The sequence below is a fragment of the Octodon degus genome, unplaced genomic scaffold, assembly GCF_000260255.1.
Source record: "Octodon degus isolate 3935 unplaced genomic scaffold, OctDeg1.0 scaffold00020, whole genome shotgun sequence".
NCBI lineage: Eukaryota > Metazoa > Chordata > Mammalia > Rodentia > Octodontidae > Octodon > Octodon degus.
Window position 1 is genome coordinate 5488299 of NW_004524596.1, and position 18686 is coordinate 5506984.

General features: G+C 46.6%; 1 protein-coding gene across 2 annotated transcripts in view; it reads left to right on the top strand.

Moving 5' to 3' along the window:
* Vit (vitrin) overlaps positions 1-18686 on the top strand; it is a 150400-nt gene that overhangs the window by 99727 nt on the left and 31987 nt on the right. For both annotated transcript variants that reach the window (XM_023711281.1, XM_023711282.1), the window contains exons 6-7: positions 2412-2489; positions 11047-11238. In XM_023711281.1, coding sequence (XP_023567049.1) covers positions 2412-2489; positions 11047-11238 — 270 coding nt within the window. The remainder of the gene's footprint in view (positions 1-2411; positions 2490-11046; positions 11239-18686) is intronic.

Here is an 18686-nt window from a genome sequence, read left to right on the forward strand (position 1 = left end):
CTGTGCTCCTTCAGTTAATCTGTGTTGGGGAACTGGGAATGGCTGGAGAGAGATGGACCTTTATGGTCACGTGGTCACTGGGCAGTACAGGGGAGCAGAGCTGGCGGGGACCCCTCACACCACCCCCCCACCGCTGCACTCTGTGATCCACACTGCAGAAAACTGAGCTTTCCTTCTGAATAGGAACAGAAAAAACTATTGGGTGTTAGTTGTGAGCCAAATATGAAATAAAGAGAGATGGGCATCTTCCCCAATTTCTATTGGTAGAGTGTGACCCTCAGCCACAGGGCCCCACAGGGCCGAAACGGTCTCAACCCTGTTACTCGGAGTAGGCCTACACTTGCCTGAGGACTTGGAAATGCCCAGTTTTGTCTCCTGTATGATTTTCCAGAGCTGGAATAGCAAACACCAATAAGTCAAATTTTTTCCCTCCTTTTGTCTTCGAGTAGCATTTTTAGATAAAACCAGAATACACTATGACATTTTGTATCTTTTTGGATATATAAGGCATACCCGAAAAGTATAGTGACTTTTTTTAATTTTTTGTTACATTGAATACTGACTGACCTTCGCTCCAAACACGCTGCTGCTGTCTTTCTTGCCACTCCCAGAAGCCATTCTGGAAGTCCACTTTTGTGTCTGTAATTGTGCTGGGGTGGCTGCCTCCGTGTCCTTACTACAGGACAATGTCTGCCTCTCATTTTGACTTTGGGGAAGAGCCAGGCGTCACACAGCGCTCGACCTGGGGAGGGGAGGGCACTGGGGAATGCTTTCGCGCGCCCGCGCCCACCCTGCGCTCACCGTACTGGTGGACACACCTTGTGGAGCCTCTCACGAGCAAGGCCTTCCACACCTGATTCCAAACATGACAAGAACAATGTTCTAAGTGCTCTTGAAGCGTCCGGGAGTATTTGGAAGGGGCTTAACGGCAATGTGTCTTTTACAGTAACCAATTTTTTGATTAACATATTCATGCTTACTTTGATCCCACCTTTGATGATAGACATGAAGAATTCCAAAGTACCTTTCTTTCACCAAATTCCCATTACTTTGTGTAGTAAGTAGAGGCCCTATCATTATTCGTGTTTTCTGAATGAAGAAAAATGTCTTTGAGATTACAGTAGCTAATTAAAAGTAAGCCAGAAAGCAGAACCTAGCTCCCCATACTCCCAGTCCCAGTCCTTGCGCCAACCCCTGCAATCCCTGTGTCCACAGGATCTGTGGAGAGTCCACCCACCCGGCACCCTGTACCAACATCCTCTCCAGCTCCTCCTCAGCCCTGTCCTCAGAGAGTGTCCCCTCGCTCCATGTAAAAACTGGACCGTGAGTGAAGGCCTGCCAAGAACAGGGCAATGTGTACCCTGGGCCGGGTCTGAAGCTCGCTCTTTGGAGAATAAATACTTCTTGAGCCCTGCACGCCATGCCAGGTGCTTTCTGAGACCCTGGAAATTTGATGGCTCCCAACCCAGACAAATTGCTTGTTCTGGGGGTCTTGTTGTGTACCACGGGCACTTGCCCTTTCATTAGAGAAGGAGGCTCTGATGGTGGAATTTAAGTTGTATCCTCTGGTCAGACAACTTCACAGGTAGCAACAGCCTCTCAAGCAATTTTCAGTCACGCCAGCCCATGTTCTGGCTCATCTAGCTCCACTCACCTCATTTCTTTTTTTTTTTTTTTTTTTTTTTCCTGAGTTGCCACTGTTTCCCTGCTAGACTCTACCATTCCCCCTCCTTGCCGGCATCTAACACCTGTCTTAGTGTAGATAACAAGTGACTACTTCCTTTTTCTTTTTCTTGCTCTCTTCTTTTCTCTTCTCTTCCTTTTCTTTGAGACAGGATGAAGCTGTGTAGCCCAAGCTGGCTTCGAACTTGCCATAATCCTTGTACCTCAGTCCCCCCAGGGCGGGGATTGGAGGCCTGCCGGGCAGTGACCAGCCACAAATGGTTCTTTTCCACCCTGATGTCTCTTGACCCACTTCCAGGTTTCTATGCTGCTATGGAATTCAAACATCCTGCAGGGGCTGTGGAAGTGACAGGTAGCTATGCTCACTTAATCAGCCCAGCCTGAGAACCCTGTCTCCTACCAGAGCGTGTGTTTCGCTTTCAGCTGCAGCAATTAAACATTCAAAGCCACATGAGTGAAGCAGGGCTGCTAATGTTCAAGGACTCAGAGTCAGGCAGATTTTATCACTTCCACTCGAATATTAATAAAACACAGGCTCTATGGGAAAACAAAGTGCCACTTGACTTTCTTATTGCAATCAACAACTCATTGCGAGGGAGACTAATCCTATCAAACTCAGGAGAGATAAATTGGAAGGAGTGAATCAAGTTATCAATACAGAGCCATCTAAAATCTCTAGCTCCAGAAACAAATCTCTTTTTTCCCTCTTTTTTTTTTTTTTTTTTCAGAAAGCCAACCCAAAAAGGGGGTAACCTACCCATCAATTCTCACGTATTCATCTCCCAAGACCCCAGCTGCCGAAGCAGGCAAGTGTGCATACATGATTGGACCTCAACCTTCTCAGCTGGTAAACTTGAAATACTGTGTTCTAGGGAATGGTGTAGAAATTAACATGTGCATCGGGCAAGCCCCGCTGACCCTGGTGATATTTAACCGATGCCAGGAATGAAACAGAGCGATCAATGGGATCTGACAGCTATGGCTGAGGAATGAAGGCTTGATGTTTTTGTTTTCCCTATTTGAGACGGTCTCTATATTTGTGTCATTTTCATTAAGAATGACTGTGCCTTGAAATTTATCATATTGTTACTTTAGGAGATGACAGGACATTGTGCCTGGGTATGTTCCCTGGCAATGAGAAGAGGAAAAGCCTGGATCTGCTTAATACAAATGAACCGAAGGGATAAAGGGAGCGATGTGGCTTGTATAATCACAGCAAGCAGCGAAGGCGAGTCACCCAGGCCAAGATACACTGTCTGCGGGGTTGTGCCAACCCAGTTTCCACACGAGCCACCTCAGGCCACGAAGTGTTCGCCTGTTAGGTTTCTGTAGAACTAGCCTGTGCATTATTGTCCTGGGAGGGCCTTTGATTTCCCGCAGTCCCAGAGAAGTCGTGAGCTGCTTGCTTTCTCGTGGTATGTGTTTCCAGGAGCTTGCTGGGCTAGCTGTTACCTCGGGTTGTACTCAGGAGTGCAGGGGATCGTGGTTGAAGAACAGCATAGAAGCTGGCATTTATGGAGCATTTGCCATGTGCCGGGTGCTGTCCCAAGACCCTTGCCTGATCATTGTAATCACCATGATGACCTTGGGGAGTCACTGTCCTTAGCCCTAGTGTAGAGTTTGAAGAAAACAAGGCACAGAGAGGTTGAGTAACTTCTTGTCACTCCCTTCTGCCAAGCGGATAGAGAGTGGCAGGGTTGAGAATCAACCCTAAAGTCTGGTTCCAGAAACTTCTCTCTAAATCCCCATGCTGGCTTTTCTTATGCTAATGACAGAGTGCACAGTGTTAATTTACAAACCTTGCTGTACAAATGAGGGATGTTTGTTTGCTTTTGCCTTCAGCAATCGCCGCACCTATATCTTTTGACTTTGTAACTAGCACAGTGATCTAGGTGTGTGTGTGTGTGTGTGTGTTTGGTGGCAAGGACCCCGCTGCCCCCACGAAGGCCACAAGTTAGCAGTGGGTGGCAGTATCTTATAAACCCTTCCTGAGCTATCCCTTGTCCTGTGGTGTGGACACAGGGCAGAGAAACAGGTGACAGGGGGCCTGTGAAGTATTAGATGTCTATTATTTCCTCTAGCCCAATAATGTCTGCTCCTGTAATTTCTGAGTAGGTGAAGTATGAGGATAAACAGGGCAGTGCTCGGCTTCATCCTAGCCTCTTTTATGGGACCCTCATCCCTGGGCCCAGCAGCCCCCAGGGAAGTCCCTGAGCAGGGAGCCATGGGAGCTGCTAGGGACCCCTCTGGGCGTGAGAGTGCTGGGCTGAGGTGTGGTCTCCTTCCTCTGCTCTCCCCCATTGGCCTTGGACTGCTGGGGTCTGCAGACGGTGACCTTCCAGCTGCACCCCTCCCCTTCTCAGAGATCCCGAGGGCAATTAGATCCCACATGCAGACAAACCCCCAGCTTCAGGAACCACATGTTGAGACCCATCTTTTTGCCCTGAGAGAGAAGAGTACTTCTAGACTCCCAGAACACTCCATGGACATCTCTCCAGACTGGCTGTGTGGAGGCTCAGCCTCAGCCTCAGCCTTGGGAAGCTCAGCAGGAGACGAAGGCCATCTCCCCACATCCCACCACAGGCCCTGGGTTTTGCTGAATGACCATAGCGGCAGTTTGACAAAGCTGGGGAAGGACAAGGCAGGAAGGTACAGCAGGATCTCCCCTCACCTGAGCTTTCACTCCCCTCAGTGTGCCTGCTGGGCACTCTCTTCTCTGGTTCTTTCCTTCTGCTCACTAGCTGAGGAGAGACAGGGCTGGCTGCCAAATATACTGGAATGGCTTCCTGTATGGTTTGCTCAGAAACCCATCCTGTCACTTAGAACACAGGCCCTTCTGGCTCCAGCTTTCAGCCAGAACCTGAACCATCAAAGAAGCCTTGGGTGAACTTAGGCGTCTGCCAAGGCTTTGTCTGTGGGGGCCCCTCCTCCTGCTATGAACCAATAGTACTGCCATAGCCTCCCCTCCTATAGACAAGGAAACTGACCTTAGATTTAGCAACTGAACCAAGGGAGTGGTCCTTACTGGCCTAAAACAGTTATATCACTTAAATCGGGTAAGGTTGTGGGTAAGGGGCCCAGGGGAGAGAAACCATCACCAAGACTCGCCTTAGAATGTACAGTCCATTTGACTTCTGTGTCCTCCACAGCAGAGATCATTTCCAAAGCCGCTCCACCTACCCAGCCCCATGGCCTTTCACTTGGCCACTGCTCCCCCTGCCGGTGTCTCTGACACCTAGGATGAGCAGAGCTGGACCAGTGTACTTTTTTTTTTAATGTGCTGCTACATAAATTCATAAATTAGTAAAAGCCACAATTAAAACACAAACATTGCTGATATTACTTGACTGCTGTGCCAAACCCCCTTCACTTCCTATGACAGTATCGCCAGGAATTACTACTGACTCCTTATTACTCCGTCCTTCGTGATTGTCAGAGTGAGAAGAATTAACATTCACTTGTCTGTTCACTCATTCCTCACATGTGAGACGCACACAGAGCACCTCCTCCGTGTCAGGCCTGAGCTAAACCACAAGCATGCAACACAAGAGAAAGACAAGGGGTCTCACTCAGCTTCAAGATAGAGGAGCCTCTACCTTTAAAATCACATGCCACGGAGTAGTTGTCAACAATCCAAATAAAAATTCCAGTGAAGAAGGTGAAAGAGTGGTTCTTGTGTTGCTACTTTTCCTTCAATGATTAAATCCCTTTAGCAATTGGATGAAGCAGAAGAGACAGACACAGCTCAGGTCTTCACAGGCCCATACATAAGGCTTCCTGGTCTCACCAAGAATGTGAACGAACAGGTAAATCCGGTTAGGATGACCGTGCCCCAGAGCATTACAGGATTTCCACGGGAAATTGTCTCACCTGAAAAATACAGGGATCCTTGCCTGGCTTTGTGTAGCTTCTGCTGAGAACAGACTTTACCTGAGATTTCAATGCTGTTCCCTGGGCACTTAACCATCAGGCTGGCAGCTGGATTTTGGCTCAACCCTCCATGAACTTGGAAGTAAAGAAAAACTGGTAAGTATTGATTTGTAGACATTCACACGTACACGTGCACCCATGCCCACGTATGTTCGCCAGTGGGACAAGACATCCATGGTACCACTGCAAGAGAGAAGAAGATAAATCTCAGTGCTGTGAAAAATCCCCCTGCCTCTCCTTGCTGCATAGGAAGGCTTTCCCTCTGGAAGAAAATCAGGCTGAAGCTACAGCAGTATGACCACCAGGCACCCCTGCCCTGGCTGCCTACACCTGCCAATGCCATCTTCACCCTCTCTCTTCAAAGTACAATGGCTTGGTAAGAGCTCCCAAGACCTTGCGCCACTTTTTTTGGCATCAGGAATTGAACTAAGGTCCTCGCACTTGCCAGGCAGGGGCTTATGCCACTAAGCTATGTCCCCATCCTTTACTGAGAGCCACATTCAGGAATCCCAGAGCCATTCAAGACTTGTCTTCTACTTGATTCTCTTGTCATTAAAAGAAAAATTAAGCATGGATTTTTGAATCAAATACACATTAGTCCAAATTGGGGCTCAAATAACTATTGTCCACATGACCATAAGTTCATTTCTTGACTTCTTGGAAAACCAGGTCCACATCTCAAAAACAGGAAAACTTGAATCAACTTCCAAAATTATGATTATACTGAATGTGAATGGCACGTAAAAGAGGCCTTCAAAGTGGCTGCTGGTAGTTTCCCTCATATTCAACCTTGAGGCATGGATGAGTTAGTGGTAGAAAGAATCAAATTCTTTTTTTTTTTAAAGACACATTTATTCAGCGTCATGATCAGACTATTACATTTAGCAATCAACAGCATGGGTACAAAAAAAGGTCTACATTAAAGCCCTTTGCTGGAATGCTTTACACTTTCCACAGAACAGAAACTAAAATAACCTGTTATATAATTAGTCACAAATACAGTCCTCGAGTTTTTTGCCCATACACATGAGTATTGTCTAAAACATGTCTTTTGTGTAGCACCCGGGCCCTGCCACCACTGTGCTTGGCTGAGTTCACAAATCTGTTGTAACCTGTAGCTTCCCTATCACTTCTCTGGCTCTCCCCTCCTGCTAAGCTTTGTTTCCTGGAAGTGTTTAAAACCTTCTGCCACTGCCATAGCTACTGCTGCTGCTGGAGCCACCAGAGCCACCTTGATTTCATAATTTGTAAAATATTGGCCTCCACCACCGTAGGGCCCAGAGCCTCTGCCTCCAAAGTTTCCTCCCTTCATGGGTCCGAAATTTGAAGACTGACTGTTGTAATTGCCAGATTTGTTATAGCTTCCACCACCTCCATAATTGCTTCCATCATTACCAAATCCATTGTAGCCATCTCCACTGCCACCATATCCACCCCTACCATGGCTGCCACCAAAGCCACCTCGACCACTGAAGTTTGCTCCATGACCAAAACTGTCATTGCCACCAAAACCTGCTCCATGACCACCACCAAAGTTTCCAGAACCACTTCGACCTCTTTGGCTAGATGAAGCACTAGCCATCTCCTGCTTGGACAGGGCTTTCCTCACTTCACAGTTGTGGCCATTCACAGTACGGTATTTTTGAATGACAGTCTTATTCACAGAATCATGGTCATCAAAGGTTACAAAAGCAAAGCCTCTCTTTTTTCCACTGACTTGGTCAGTCATAATTTCAATCACTTCTATTTTTCCATATTGTTCAAAATAATCTCATAGGTGATGTTCTTCAGTATCTTCTTTAATGCCACCAACAAAGATCTTCTTCACCACTAAGTGGGCACCTGGTCTTTGGGAATCTTCTCTTGAGACAGCTCTCTTTGGTTCCACAACTCTTCCATCTACTTTGTGTGGCCTTGCATTCATGGCTGCATCCACCTCCTCCACAGTGACATAAGTGACAAACCCAAAGCTCCTGGAACACTTGGTGTTCAGGTCTCTCATTACCGCAGTCTGTGAGTGTTTCCCACTGCTCAAAATGGCTCCTCAGACTCTCATCAGTTGTTTCAAAGCTCAGCTGTCCTATGAAGAGCTTTGGTAGCTGTTCGGGCTCCTTGGGAGACTCTGACTTAGACATGATGGCAGTCAGAAGAGAGACTGATGATGCTTCCTCTGTGGTGCCCACCAGCAGAAAGGAATAAGCTACTAAGCGTACTCCAATAATCAAATTCTTTGTGTCACTCTGCCCTCCAGACATGCTGCTGACCTGGTTTCCATCTTCTCCAGGTTACCCTATGTCTTAGTTACTTTTCTCATTTCTGGGATAAAATACCTGACAGCCAAAATTAAAGGCGTAATGGTTCATTTCCGCTCATAGTTTATAGAGGGTGTCATCTGTATTCAGCTGGCTCCAAGGTGGATGGCCCAAGGGCTGTGGGGGGAGGGAACAGCTTAAAGCAGGCAAAACAGCAACAGCAAGCAAGAGACAACTGGCAACAGCAGCTTCTTTCTGTCCCTTTCCAGCCTATCTGGTCTATCCGTCCTCATGGCCAGTAGCACCCATACCCAGAACTGTGTCAAACCAATCAGTGGACTCGTTTAGGAATCACACACCCTTGATGCCAGTGTCACACACTCCAGCTCCAGCCACCTCTGCAAAGCCCTCACCTATGACTGCATGAGGCTTTGTGGGGACATCTAGGCACAAGTCACAGCACTCTACATGTGACCCCTACAGAGAGCACTGAGTCTCCCAGGGACACAGCATGATGATAAATGTCAGCCTCTATCAACCTCCATATGGGCCCCTTCTGGACCTGATTTCTGACTGTAACCACAGCTCCCACGAAGTAGGTATGAGTGACCTTTTTGGGTGAAAAGGGAGCCAGGTTCAGAAAGCTTTAGTGAAAAGGCTGGTAAGTGTGGAGCTGGGGGTGCAGCCTGGTCGTGGCTATGGTTCCCAAGTCTGAATTCCAAAGCATACTTCAGATTTGGTGAGTCTGAATTTCTGTGAGCATGACCCTGGATTAGCAAATTCTAATCTGTGAAGGACAGCAGGCACAAATGACCACAGAAGACCAGAGAGACTGGCCATGGTGGTTGGATTGAGTGGGTATTTGAGCATCTCCATCCTGAGCCTGTGACACATAAGCTGCCCTCTGCCTATCTACCCATTTCCTAGCAAATGTGCAAAGACTGGAGAAGTCAGAGCCTTGGAAGTAGCCAGTGGTGTGGGGAAAAGATGATTTGGATCTCCAATATATGATAAGTTCATTTATTTTTATTTTTTATGTTTGGTACTGGGAATTGAACTCACAACCTTGCGCTTGCTAGGCAGGTGCTATGCCACTGAGCAACATCCCCAGCCCTGTGATAAGTTTAGAGTAACAAAAAAAAATGTTCACAAAACCTTGCTCATGCAAGTTTGTTTTCAGTAGATTATGTCATAAGCAATATTTTGCTGGCAAAATGTACTATCATCCTTACAGATTTCTCTCCATGTTAATAATTGCATCCTATTTTCTAAAAATGACCAAGAGATTCCATTAAATGGCTTTCCCCCAGATGAAATCGGTTGAGTCTGGTCCTGCCTCTCACTAAAGAAGAATTAATGCCTGGTAGCACTGGCCAGAGGGTGATACCAAGGACTATTCGGAAAGCTCAGACCCTACCCTGTGCCCCACTATGAAAACTCAGTTCCCTTAAAATTACGAGGTTATAAATCTGGTAGGTTTGGTTTTGCCTGTGGATGGGGTGAAAACTGGCTGAAGACCCGACGGTGTCACAAGCTCCTTAGGGCTTTGTCTGGCACAGTCCACAGACAGACTGAAAGGTGACTGACTGTCAGAGAGCACCAGGCTTAGGTGGGGCCAGCTTCCTCCCTTGGCTGGCTACTGCTGCCAGACAGGCTGAGTGACCAGATTCCAACCCGATTCTAGGCTCATTCTTTTCTGAGCTGCCTTCCCAAGTCAGTGCTGGGGTTCTACAGAAAGTGAGCGTCAAGTGGGGACACGAGCAGGTGCCAAGGCCAGGTGGGCACCTGACACCCCACCACCACCACATTAGTGTACAGGACTATTGTCCTGACTCTGTTTTCATGAGACATTGGGCACTGTATACTGCTCTACAATGTCAAAGTGGATATGAGGCATTCCCAGGAAGAGGGTAATCCTTTCTGTCTCAGATGCTGTCCCCTTGGCCTGCTGTTCTATGGATCAAAAGTACCGGCAACCCTAAGCAGAGTGAAGGTTAGATCCAGAATGCCATGTTAGACTCATTAATACCTCCCCATCCTAAGACTTGTGAAAGTTTCCTTATTTGAAAGGGAGGAGAGGCATTGCTCAATGGGGTTAAGGGTTTTATAATGGGAAAATGTTTTCTGGCTTATCTGGGTGGGCCATAAATGCAACCACATGTATCCTTACAAAAGGGAGGTGGAGGGAAATTATTTCATGCCCCATAAAGGATAAGCTTGTGTGAAGATGGAGCAGAGAAGTAACTGAAGACACTCAAGGAATGCTGGGTGCAGGCGGATGAGGTGAAGCAGGCTTTCTACCCTGTGGGCCCTCCAGTTCTGTTGTCTTGAGTTTGGCTCACTAATACTGATCTTGGACTTAGAATAAATTTATGTTCTTTTATGCCACCACATTTTCTGTGATTTGTTATAGCAGCTGTACTACGACACCAGGTCCTCAGGTTATAGGAGCTGTCAAAGGCCACTGAGGCCGGGCCAGCATGTGTAACCATCCAGGAGAGAGGTGTTGTTCTCCATGGAGCCATCAGACCCAAGTTCCTCAAGACAGTCCCTGGTGCTCAGTGGTTAGCCACTCATCCCCTTGCCCATATCTTCAGATATATTATCAGGACAATCATAATACTAACAAACTGAGACTCCTTTTGTGAGGTGACAACTAGAGTAGTGCTTAAAACTGTGGAAGCAATCCAAACCATCATGCAGGACCAAGGAGCAGAACTGAGAAGAATCAAGATGACTCTGACCATGTCGCTAGTTCCACTGCCCTGTTTTATAGACAAGAAACAAAGCCAGAGAAGTTAGTTAACTGGTCATGAACCACACTAAATTAGGACAGCTAGAATGCATTCTCTTAGAATAAGTCATAGTACAAGTCACCCCCTCCAACGCTAATTGAAACGGAAAATAAAGGTATGTACCTGAACCATTGCTCAGGGTTCCTGGCAAATGTATTTGGCAACAAACCATTTTCTGCCTTGTCCATGTTGGTGTAGTACTGAATTGTCACTTAGACACTGTTGTTCTTTTAATCCTTGGTTTATTGATTGGCTTCTCCCTTTAAGGGGTGTGCACTTCTCTGAGCAGGACTCTTGGGCTCCCTAACCCCCATCCAGCCCACAGCAGCTAGCACTGCCATGCACAGGCTCTTTTGCAAGCCAACCATAATTCCATTTTCTTATAGATGAGACCACAAAAGCCTATCAAAAGCCATCTACTCCAGAGACAACTGCAGAGCCGGTCATGCTGATGCAGGTCTTGTCTAACCTGGAAGCGGAGGCCGCCCATACCGCCTTGACAAAATCATCCCTATTGGCACCCTCGGCCAGCACCAGCCCCAGACCACAGCTCATGGGCCACAGGAGCTGGGAGATGGGTGAGTAGCTGTCCATGTGCTGCCATGTGCTACCAGGGTGAACGTGAGAGGGTGGTATCCCACCCCCACCATTGAGCTAGCTGTGTGGGGGGCTTCTGGGACTTGCACCAGAGAGGTTAGGATGTGTCGTTGCAAATCCTTAATAACCCTGCTGTGACTACATTCTCGGGGATGTGCTGTGTTGTCAACCTTCCCATTGCAAAGTCTCCATCTCTCCAGAAGCTCAGCTGAAAGGGTTTCCATGAAACCATTGTTGGATTGGCAGGGTTGATGTTTGTTTATTTGTTTGCTTGTGTGTTTGTTTAAGTGACCAGTACTATGTAACTGGGAGTCTTCCAGTTTTAGAAACACCACCAAAACAATCCCTTTAGGAGAAGTCAAAAGGATTGAAATTTTTATCTCTTTCCTGATTGCTTTGTGTCTGGCTACTTCTATTCAATTTTTTTTTCTTTTCTGTATTTAGTACATGGTCTACAAGGTCTACAGGGTCTCACTATGTAGATCAGACTCATAGTGATCCATCTGTGTTCAGCCTCCCGAGAGCTGGCATTACAGGCGCGCGCCACCACACCGGTCTCAATGCCATCTCAGCACACCCTGGGGCAGAGCCAGCAGGCAGGCAGATTACCTCTAATTTGAATAGCCCAGTATACTGTCAAGAAAACCAAGGACTAGGCTAGAGAGGAAAGAGAAAATTCCCCCCAGGTCACACTCTGGAAATTAGCAGAGCAAGAATTCAGGCTCCAGCCTGGGCCACCTGGGCCACTGAGGCTGCCTCTGGCTCCAGGGCCACCCCTACCATTCACAAGCATGCCAGGCCCAGGCAGAGCACTCCTTGATATGCATGGGGTGCGAGGTTAGAAGCTGCTAGACCCACAAAACTTCACCTGTGATTAATAAGAGATGCTAGGGATGGTGGCACATGCCTATGATCCCAGCACTCTGGGAAGCTAAGGCAGGAGGATCGTAAATTTAAGCTGAGCCTGGGTAACTTAGTGACTTATCAAGACCCTGTCTCAAATTAATGATGATGATAATAATAATAATAATAATAATAATAATAATAATAATAATAATAGAAAGTGCTGTAGATGTGAATTAGGTCTCTAACTGAAGAGACCTAATTCAATATCCAACACCACACACACACACACACACACACACACACACGCACGCACACACACACACACAAAATAATAATATTCAATATCAGAATTATACACTTCATACAATCCCTAGCCAGGCATACTCCATGCATTATTTTAATTTTCTCAGCAAAATATGTTGCCCCAGTGTTCACCCTGTTTGGTACCGATGTGCAAGCTAGAACTCATCGGTGCTGCCTTCCAGCTGATGCCATTCTTGGTACCCGTCGCCTTTGGTATGAGTTGAGCCTCCCAGAATCAATCAATGAGCATCAAGGTACACCTGCAGGAACTGATATTATTCTGTTTTACAGGTGACTGGGAAAAGCTGTGATATAAAGTTTCCAAATCAGAATATTGTCAAATTATCTTTTGAGGCTTTGAAATACATCAGACACTTCCCTCCCCAAACATCCTATTCTTTTGGTTTTTAACCTCAGGCTAATGTTAACACAGGTACACACCATGGCAGCAAAAAGAAATGGATGGAAAAGTTGCTGAGAGCCAAGGCTAATTGGTCCCAGAGGCCGCAGTTTCCTTTTTCATGTTTCAGGCTCTTGATTTCCAACTCCTTCATTCTTCCAAATGTATCTGAGTAAGTTGTTGCTCCCATCAGCTCCTGGAAGACATCACTTCTTACATAACTCTCATAATGAAGTACGTGGGCTATTTATTTGACTACACCCAGAGAGTAGAAAGCCTGTTGCAAGTTGGGCCATGCTTGTGGAAAACCTCAGGAAACTTTAGGTAGCAGCTCCCAACCTGGCAAAACCACATCATTCCTGGCTTGGGGGACAGCGGCTTTGGACCACAGCCTCCTACACTGGCAGCATTCCTTCTTCTCCCGGCCCACTTCCATGCTGACCTTCTATGCAGCCTGGCCAGGTCTCAAAAGACAAGAATCAAAAGGGGCCAGGGGCTAAAATTTGTATTGTCCACTCAAAGGATGGTAGAAAAAAATGTCAATGCTTGTGTTCTTTTTCAATGACAACTTTATTGAGATACTTATCACATCCCATACAACTCACCAACTTAAAGTGTGCAACCCAAAGGTTTTCAGTTTATTCCTAGGTATATGACCATCACCATACTCAATTCTAGGACATTCCATCACCCACAAAGGAAACCTATACCTGTGAAGAGTTACTCACCATTTCCCCAAACATCACTTTCAGCTTTAGGTACCACAAATGTATTTTTTTTAATATATACAAATGTACTTTTATAAATGCCACTCTTAATATATATATTTGTTGTGATATTTTAGTCCACATAACTCCTTTACTTCAAACAAGGTGAAAATATTCTGCCAGTAATAAGAGAACAACTCTTAGACAAGTGCATTGTTGTGATTGTATTTATTAAGGAGAGGGTTTCCCCCCCCCCATGTATGTGGTGGTAATCAGAAGATTCTAGAAGTGGTTGTAGATGGGGTGTTTAAGCAAATCCTAATTCACTTTTCCATTCAAGAAACATCCGTAAAATGCTTACAGAGGGTTGCGCATTGTTCAGTGGTCTTGGGCTGCATCAGTGGACACCTTCCACCATGCTAGCACTGCAGGTCACCTTGGGACACCTGACCACAGTGGAACTGGAACAGGAGGTGCCTGTGTTTGAGGTCTATGAGTCATCTTTGTCCTACGGTAAGGTCAAAATCTGCCTTTGAGACTAGAAATACATGCTTAGAAGGAAGCTAACACAGAGTACGAACTTGGAGGCAGAGAGAGACAGGGCCTTCCCAGCCCACGTGGAGAAACACAGGCAGAAGGAAGGACTCTAAGGAGGGTGATCTGGACACATGACCCCTCCACTGATCCATGACTGTGCAAAATAAACAAGACAGAAAGAACAGGCAAGGCTGGAGTCAAGGCACCAAGGCCCAGGGCAAGAACGGTTCTGAGGTACAGGTAAGGCTGCTCTTCATGGCAGAGGCCTGGGTGACACGGGTCCCCAAGACCCAAACTGCCACAGACCTGTGGCCCAGATCCAGAAGGAGCAGCCTAAACAGGCAGGCCTATAGATGGGCCTAGGACAGAGCCTTGAGGAACGCAGGAAATCCCTCCAGGTTCAGCTACAGGATTAGCTGAATATATCACAGGCCTAGAAGGAGTGGTGGGACTTGACGTTTCTGACTCAGTTTTGTTTCAAAAAGCGCCTCAGCGGCTTCAACTGATCTGGCATTGAATGTACACCTCAGACAGAGACAGGAAGGAAAAGCGCCGCCTAGTGGTGAAAGAAGGCAATGGCGTAACCATCATGGCTTCACCGGTGATCAAAGGCACTTAAGGAAAAAGAGCAATAGCAGCTTGGGACGCGAAGAAGACACCCATGTCTACCACTGCATCCGTTCCACATGCTAGCTCCTGTCTCCAGACCTTGCACCTATGAAAGTTTATCTGTTTTTAGGTGTCTGCAGTGAGGTTTTCTTAAAATCTAGTCTCACGTGGAGTAAGAAAAGGACAAGCAACACAAATGAAAAATAGGGGAAAGTCATGGCCAGGCAAGCCTCAGCAGAACTACAAGTGGCCGATAAGTGTAGGGTTTAAAAGATGTTCAACTTCACCGGGAATCAAATAAGTGCAAATGAAACAACAACATCTCACCTCCACCCAATTTACACGGCAAAGCGCTCATACAATTTGGATCAGAGTCTGTGAACTGGCCTGTAATTCTCACATTCAAAAATATATTCGAAGGTAATTATTGGCCCGGGGTGAAAAGCTGCGATGGGCCCAGATGTTGTTCCTATGGAAACATTAACGGGGATGCTTTGCTTGTCTGTCGTTAGAGAATAAAGTGGCCGTGGCACTGTGGACTGCCAGTGTGCCTGTGAGCCCACGGATGTGACGTGACTGCCGTGGGGCGCACTGTCCCATCAAAGCAGCAGCCCCTAGGGTGTGGCTGAGAAGCATGGCAAAGATTTAAATTTTTAAAAATCTGTTACGGCAAAAGACACACTGCCATTAAGCCCCCTCAAAATGGAACTCCTCACTCTGAACATACTTATCCCGTCATTCTTGCCACTTTCTAAAGTCCTGTTTTGTGAATGAATGTCTCTACTTGCCCTGTCATGGCTGTCTCAAAGTTGTGAGCCAATGCAAAAACATTTACCTTTCCTGGTCATTTTTGACTTGGAAAAGACCTAGAAGTTCCAAAGTACCAAATCCAATGAAAAAAGTGAGTGAACACACAGCGTGATATTTTTACTGGCCTGCCTTCCTGTTGGATGCCACTCTGCATTCACTGCAAGCTTTTCTGAGACAGGGTCTCACTGTGTAGCCCAGGCTGGCCCCCAGTTCATGGTGATTGTCCTGCTTCAGCCTCCTGAGTGCTGGGATGACAGGCGTGTGCCACCATGCCTGGATATTTATTGCTTTTTTTTTTATCAAACCTTGTAAAGATATTCATGAAAGAGGACTTCAGAACTGCTTCAAGTAGAAAAGTGATGAATGAGTGTGTCAAAGCGGGGGGCAGTGGGGGGACTGGTCCTGTATCTTTCCCTGTAATCATTTTTTTTAGTTTAATGAGGAAAAAAAAAATAAAATAGCAATGAAAGTTTCAAAACAGGTTAGTAGGACAGTTACAATAATTAACACATTGTAATCATTTTTTAAACATCAACTGTATACTTTGATCACTCCTTATAGAAAACAGCGTGAGGCCGAGTTCCACCCTTGTTATCTGTGTGCTGTGCAGGGAAATGTGTGTGAAAAGAGGGATGTGACTCTACACACCAAAACTGGATGGAGGATAAAAGACGATTTCCTACTATGCATATGAATGTATTAATGTATCTGTTGCAAGGTCTCACTCTGCAGCTCAGACTCGTGGAGATCTCCTGTTTTCAGCCTCCCCAGGGCTGGTATTACAGGCATGCGCCACCATGCCTGGTCTCAGTGGCTGGTTCAGGGTGCCCAGTAGCGGGGCCGGCGGGGCATGTGGTGCAGGGTGTACTGCCTTTTTAATTAGAAAATAAAACTACTTTGAGTTTATGTCAAATAACTGCCACAAAACCAAAGAGTCAAAATTGACTACATAGATCCTGCTCTAAGAGAAACTGGTATTTTTCCACGGCTCTTACCTCCTGGCCTTCTATGGAACTTGGTCTTTTCCCTCAGCTGGTCCTTCCGTGGCCCTCTTTTCCCCAAAAGGGTCTTTGCATTTCTTTTCACAGAAACCTCCATCTTCTTCCTTTTCCCTCTTAAAACCTTGCTTCAGAGAAATTTCTCCACTAAGTACTGAATGCAGAAATATATTTGATTTTCTCACAGAGTAATTAAGGGTAACTCATTGTGTTCCTGTAAAAAGGCCGAAGCTAATGCTATTTGCATCAATACTGTGTTAATACACTTTGAGCAAAATGTTAAATGTTAAGTGCCATTTCTATGGAAGGATTACTCTACCCTCCCCACAAGCGGCACAGTTGAAAAGAATTATTTTAAGAAAATGAAGTGTAAAAAAAAAAAAAAATGGCACTTTAGTAAAAGAAACTCGCATTGACCATTGTGAAATAACAAGGGTTATTAGCACCTGGAATTTCCAGTCAATGTTTTGAGTTGAACCCATTACTTCTTTTTTTCCAATTCAGTGCTTCCTCCGGGGCAAGTTCAGACTGCCCAGGGACAACACCTTACCTTGGTTCTGACCTTGGTAAAGTCTTGCTAGGTTGGATCATGGAAAGAGTGAGAACAGTGAGGTTAACATTCATGCTTTGACCAGTCCAGTGTGATTACGGATCTCTGGTCTACCACCTCCTACACAGGCAGCCAACACAGTCCCAGCACCTGCCCAGGTTAAGCCTCTCCACTGGCCTCGCTGCTTCTTTTCAAGGAGTTTTTATTGCCCAAATCCTTGTCGTTTATTTAGAGTTAGAGCATTAAACCAGTTGAGCCAATATAAAATACTGCTGCAGAGCTCACGCTTAGAAAAATTTGTAAGGAAGCCGTTAAGTAAGCAAGGCCTATATCCAATCTCTGTTTCTGTGAGGAGGCAGCTATGCGCAGGTTTTGAATGAAATTCCTCAAGATTTATAACCTGACTCTTAGAAACCTGCAAAGGGATACTCTCTGGGGTTTACCTTTGAGATCTTGGTTAAAAGAGTGAGGAAAATGGTGATCTTCTCACAGGAAGGGGCAAAGCCAATTGGGTAATACAGGAGTCGAAGCGTGTTCTCTCCACTTCAGGACTTTGCCTCTGAGTGCGGGTTCACCTCTGCATTTCTGTGTGCCTCGTATGGGCTAAGGGAATGCAGCAAATTCTCTTCTCTGAGACACTGCCAAGGCCTACAGAGATTAGAATGGAAAGTGAGGCAGGTGGGTTGTCTGCCACAAACTCTGCTCCTTGAGCAGATTGCCTGGATAGGAGCCACAGGGGACAAGGCTCAGAGTCCAGCGGAGAGGTGTTCGGGTTTTTTCTCCTGTCAGGGAACAATATTTATCTGCCTCTCCCACTCCCCTGTGTTAGAAGGGCCCTAGAAAGTATAGGTTCTGTTTTATTTGGACTTGGGATTGGAGGAGGGGTGCCTGGGGCCCCTGGTCAGGGTTAGCAGCTACCATGAGCTTCACAGAGGCCCCTTTGCCAATGTGTCCTCAGTCGTCCTGGACAGAAGGAATGAGGAACCACAGTACTGGCCAGAGCACGGACTCCAAGGTCAACGTAGGGCTAAAGGCCCATAAGTTTGCTCCGAAGGCCACATCCTGGGGCACTGTCATCTCTCGCTCCCTTGGCCATGTTTTGTGCCACCTTTGCAACTCCCAAATTTAGTGCCAATTACAGAAAGCTCAGCTTATCTCAAAGAAAATGTGAACTAGGTCACCTTCAGGGCACAGAAGAAGGGGAAAAAGTAGTTTTGAGTTGTATATAAATCAGCAGGCTCTGTGTAACCTGTCAAGCATCCAAAGGCAAAGTTCTTCCAGCACTGCTTTCCCAGAACCCATGGGGGCAGGGTGCCTGCTGCCTACCATGCCTTGCACCCCGATGTGGTCTTCAGTGCCTGCATGTGCGGGCCTCCACTCACCCTCACTGGGGGCTCTGCAGCTCAGTTCAGGTCACCACGATGTCTTTACCTTGCCTGTTTTCAGTGCATCAAAAAGAAAATCTCTGTCAGCTCAGATACCCCAGGTGCTTGTTGCTTTCTGTCCCCCAGAGAGGTTCCCCACCTAAGCAGCCCATCCCCTGCGGGATCCTGAGATAAAGCACACACCCAAGCACACCGTGTGAGTCAGACATGGCATGCGCAGTGGGAGGCCACAAGCCACGTTCCCAATCTCCACTTCTCATCTCCCACTAAATGGGCATCTCAAC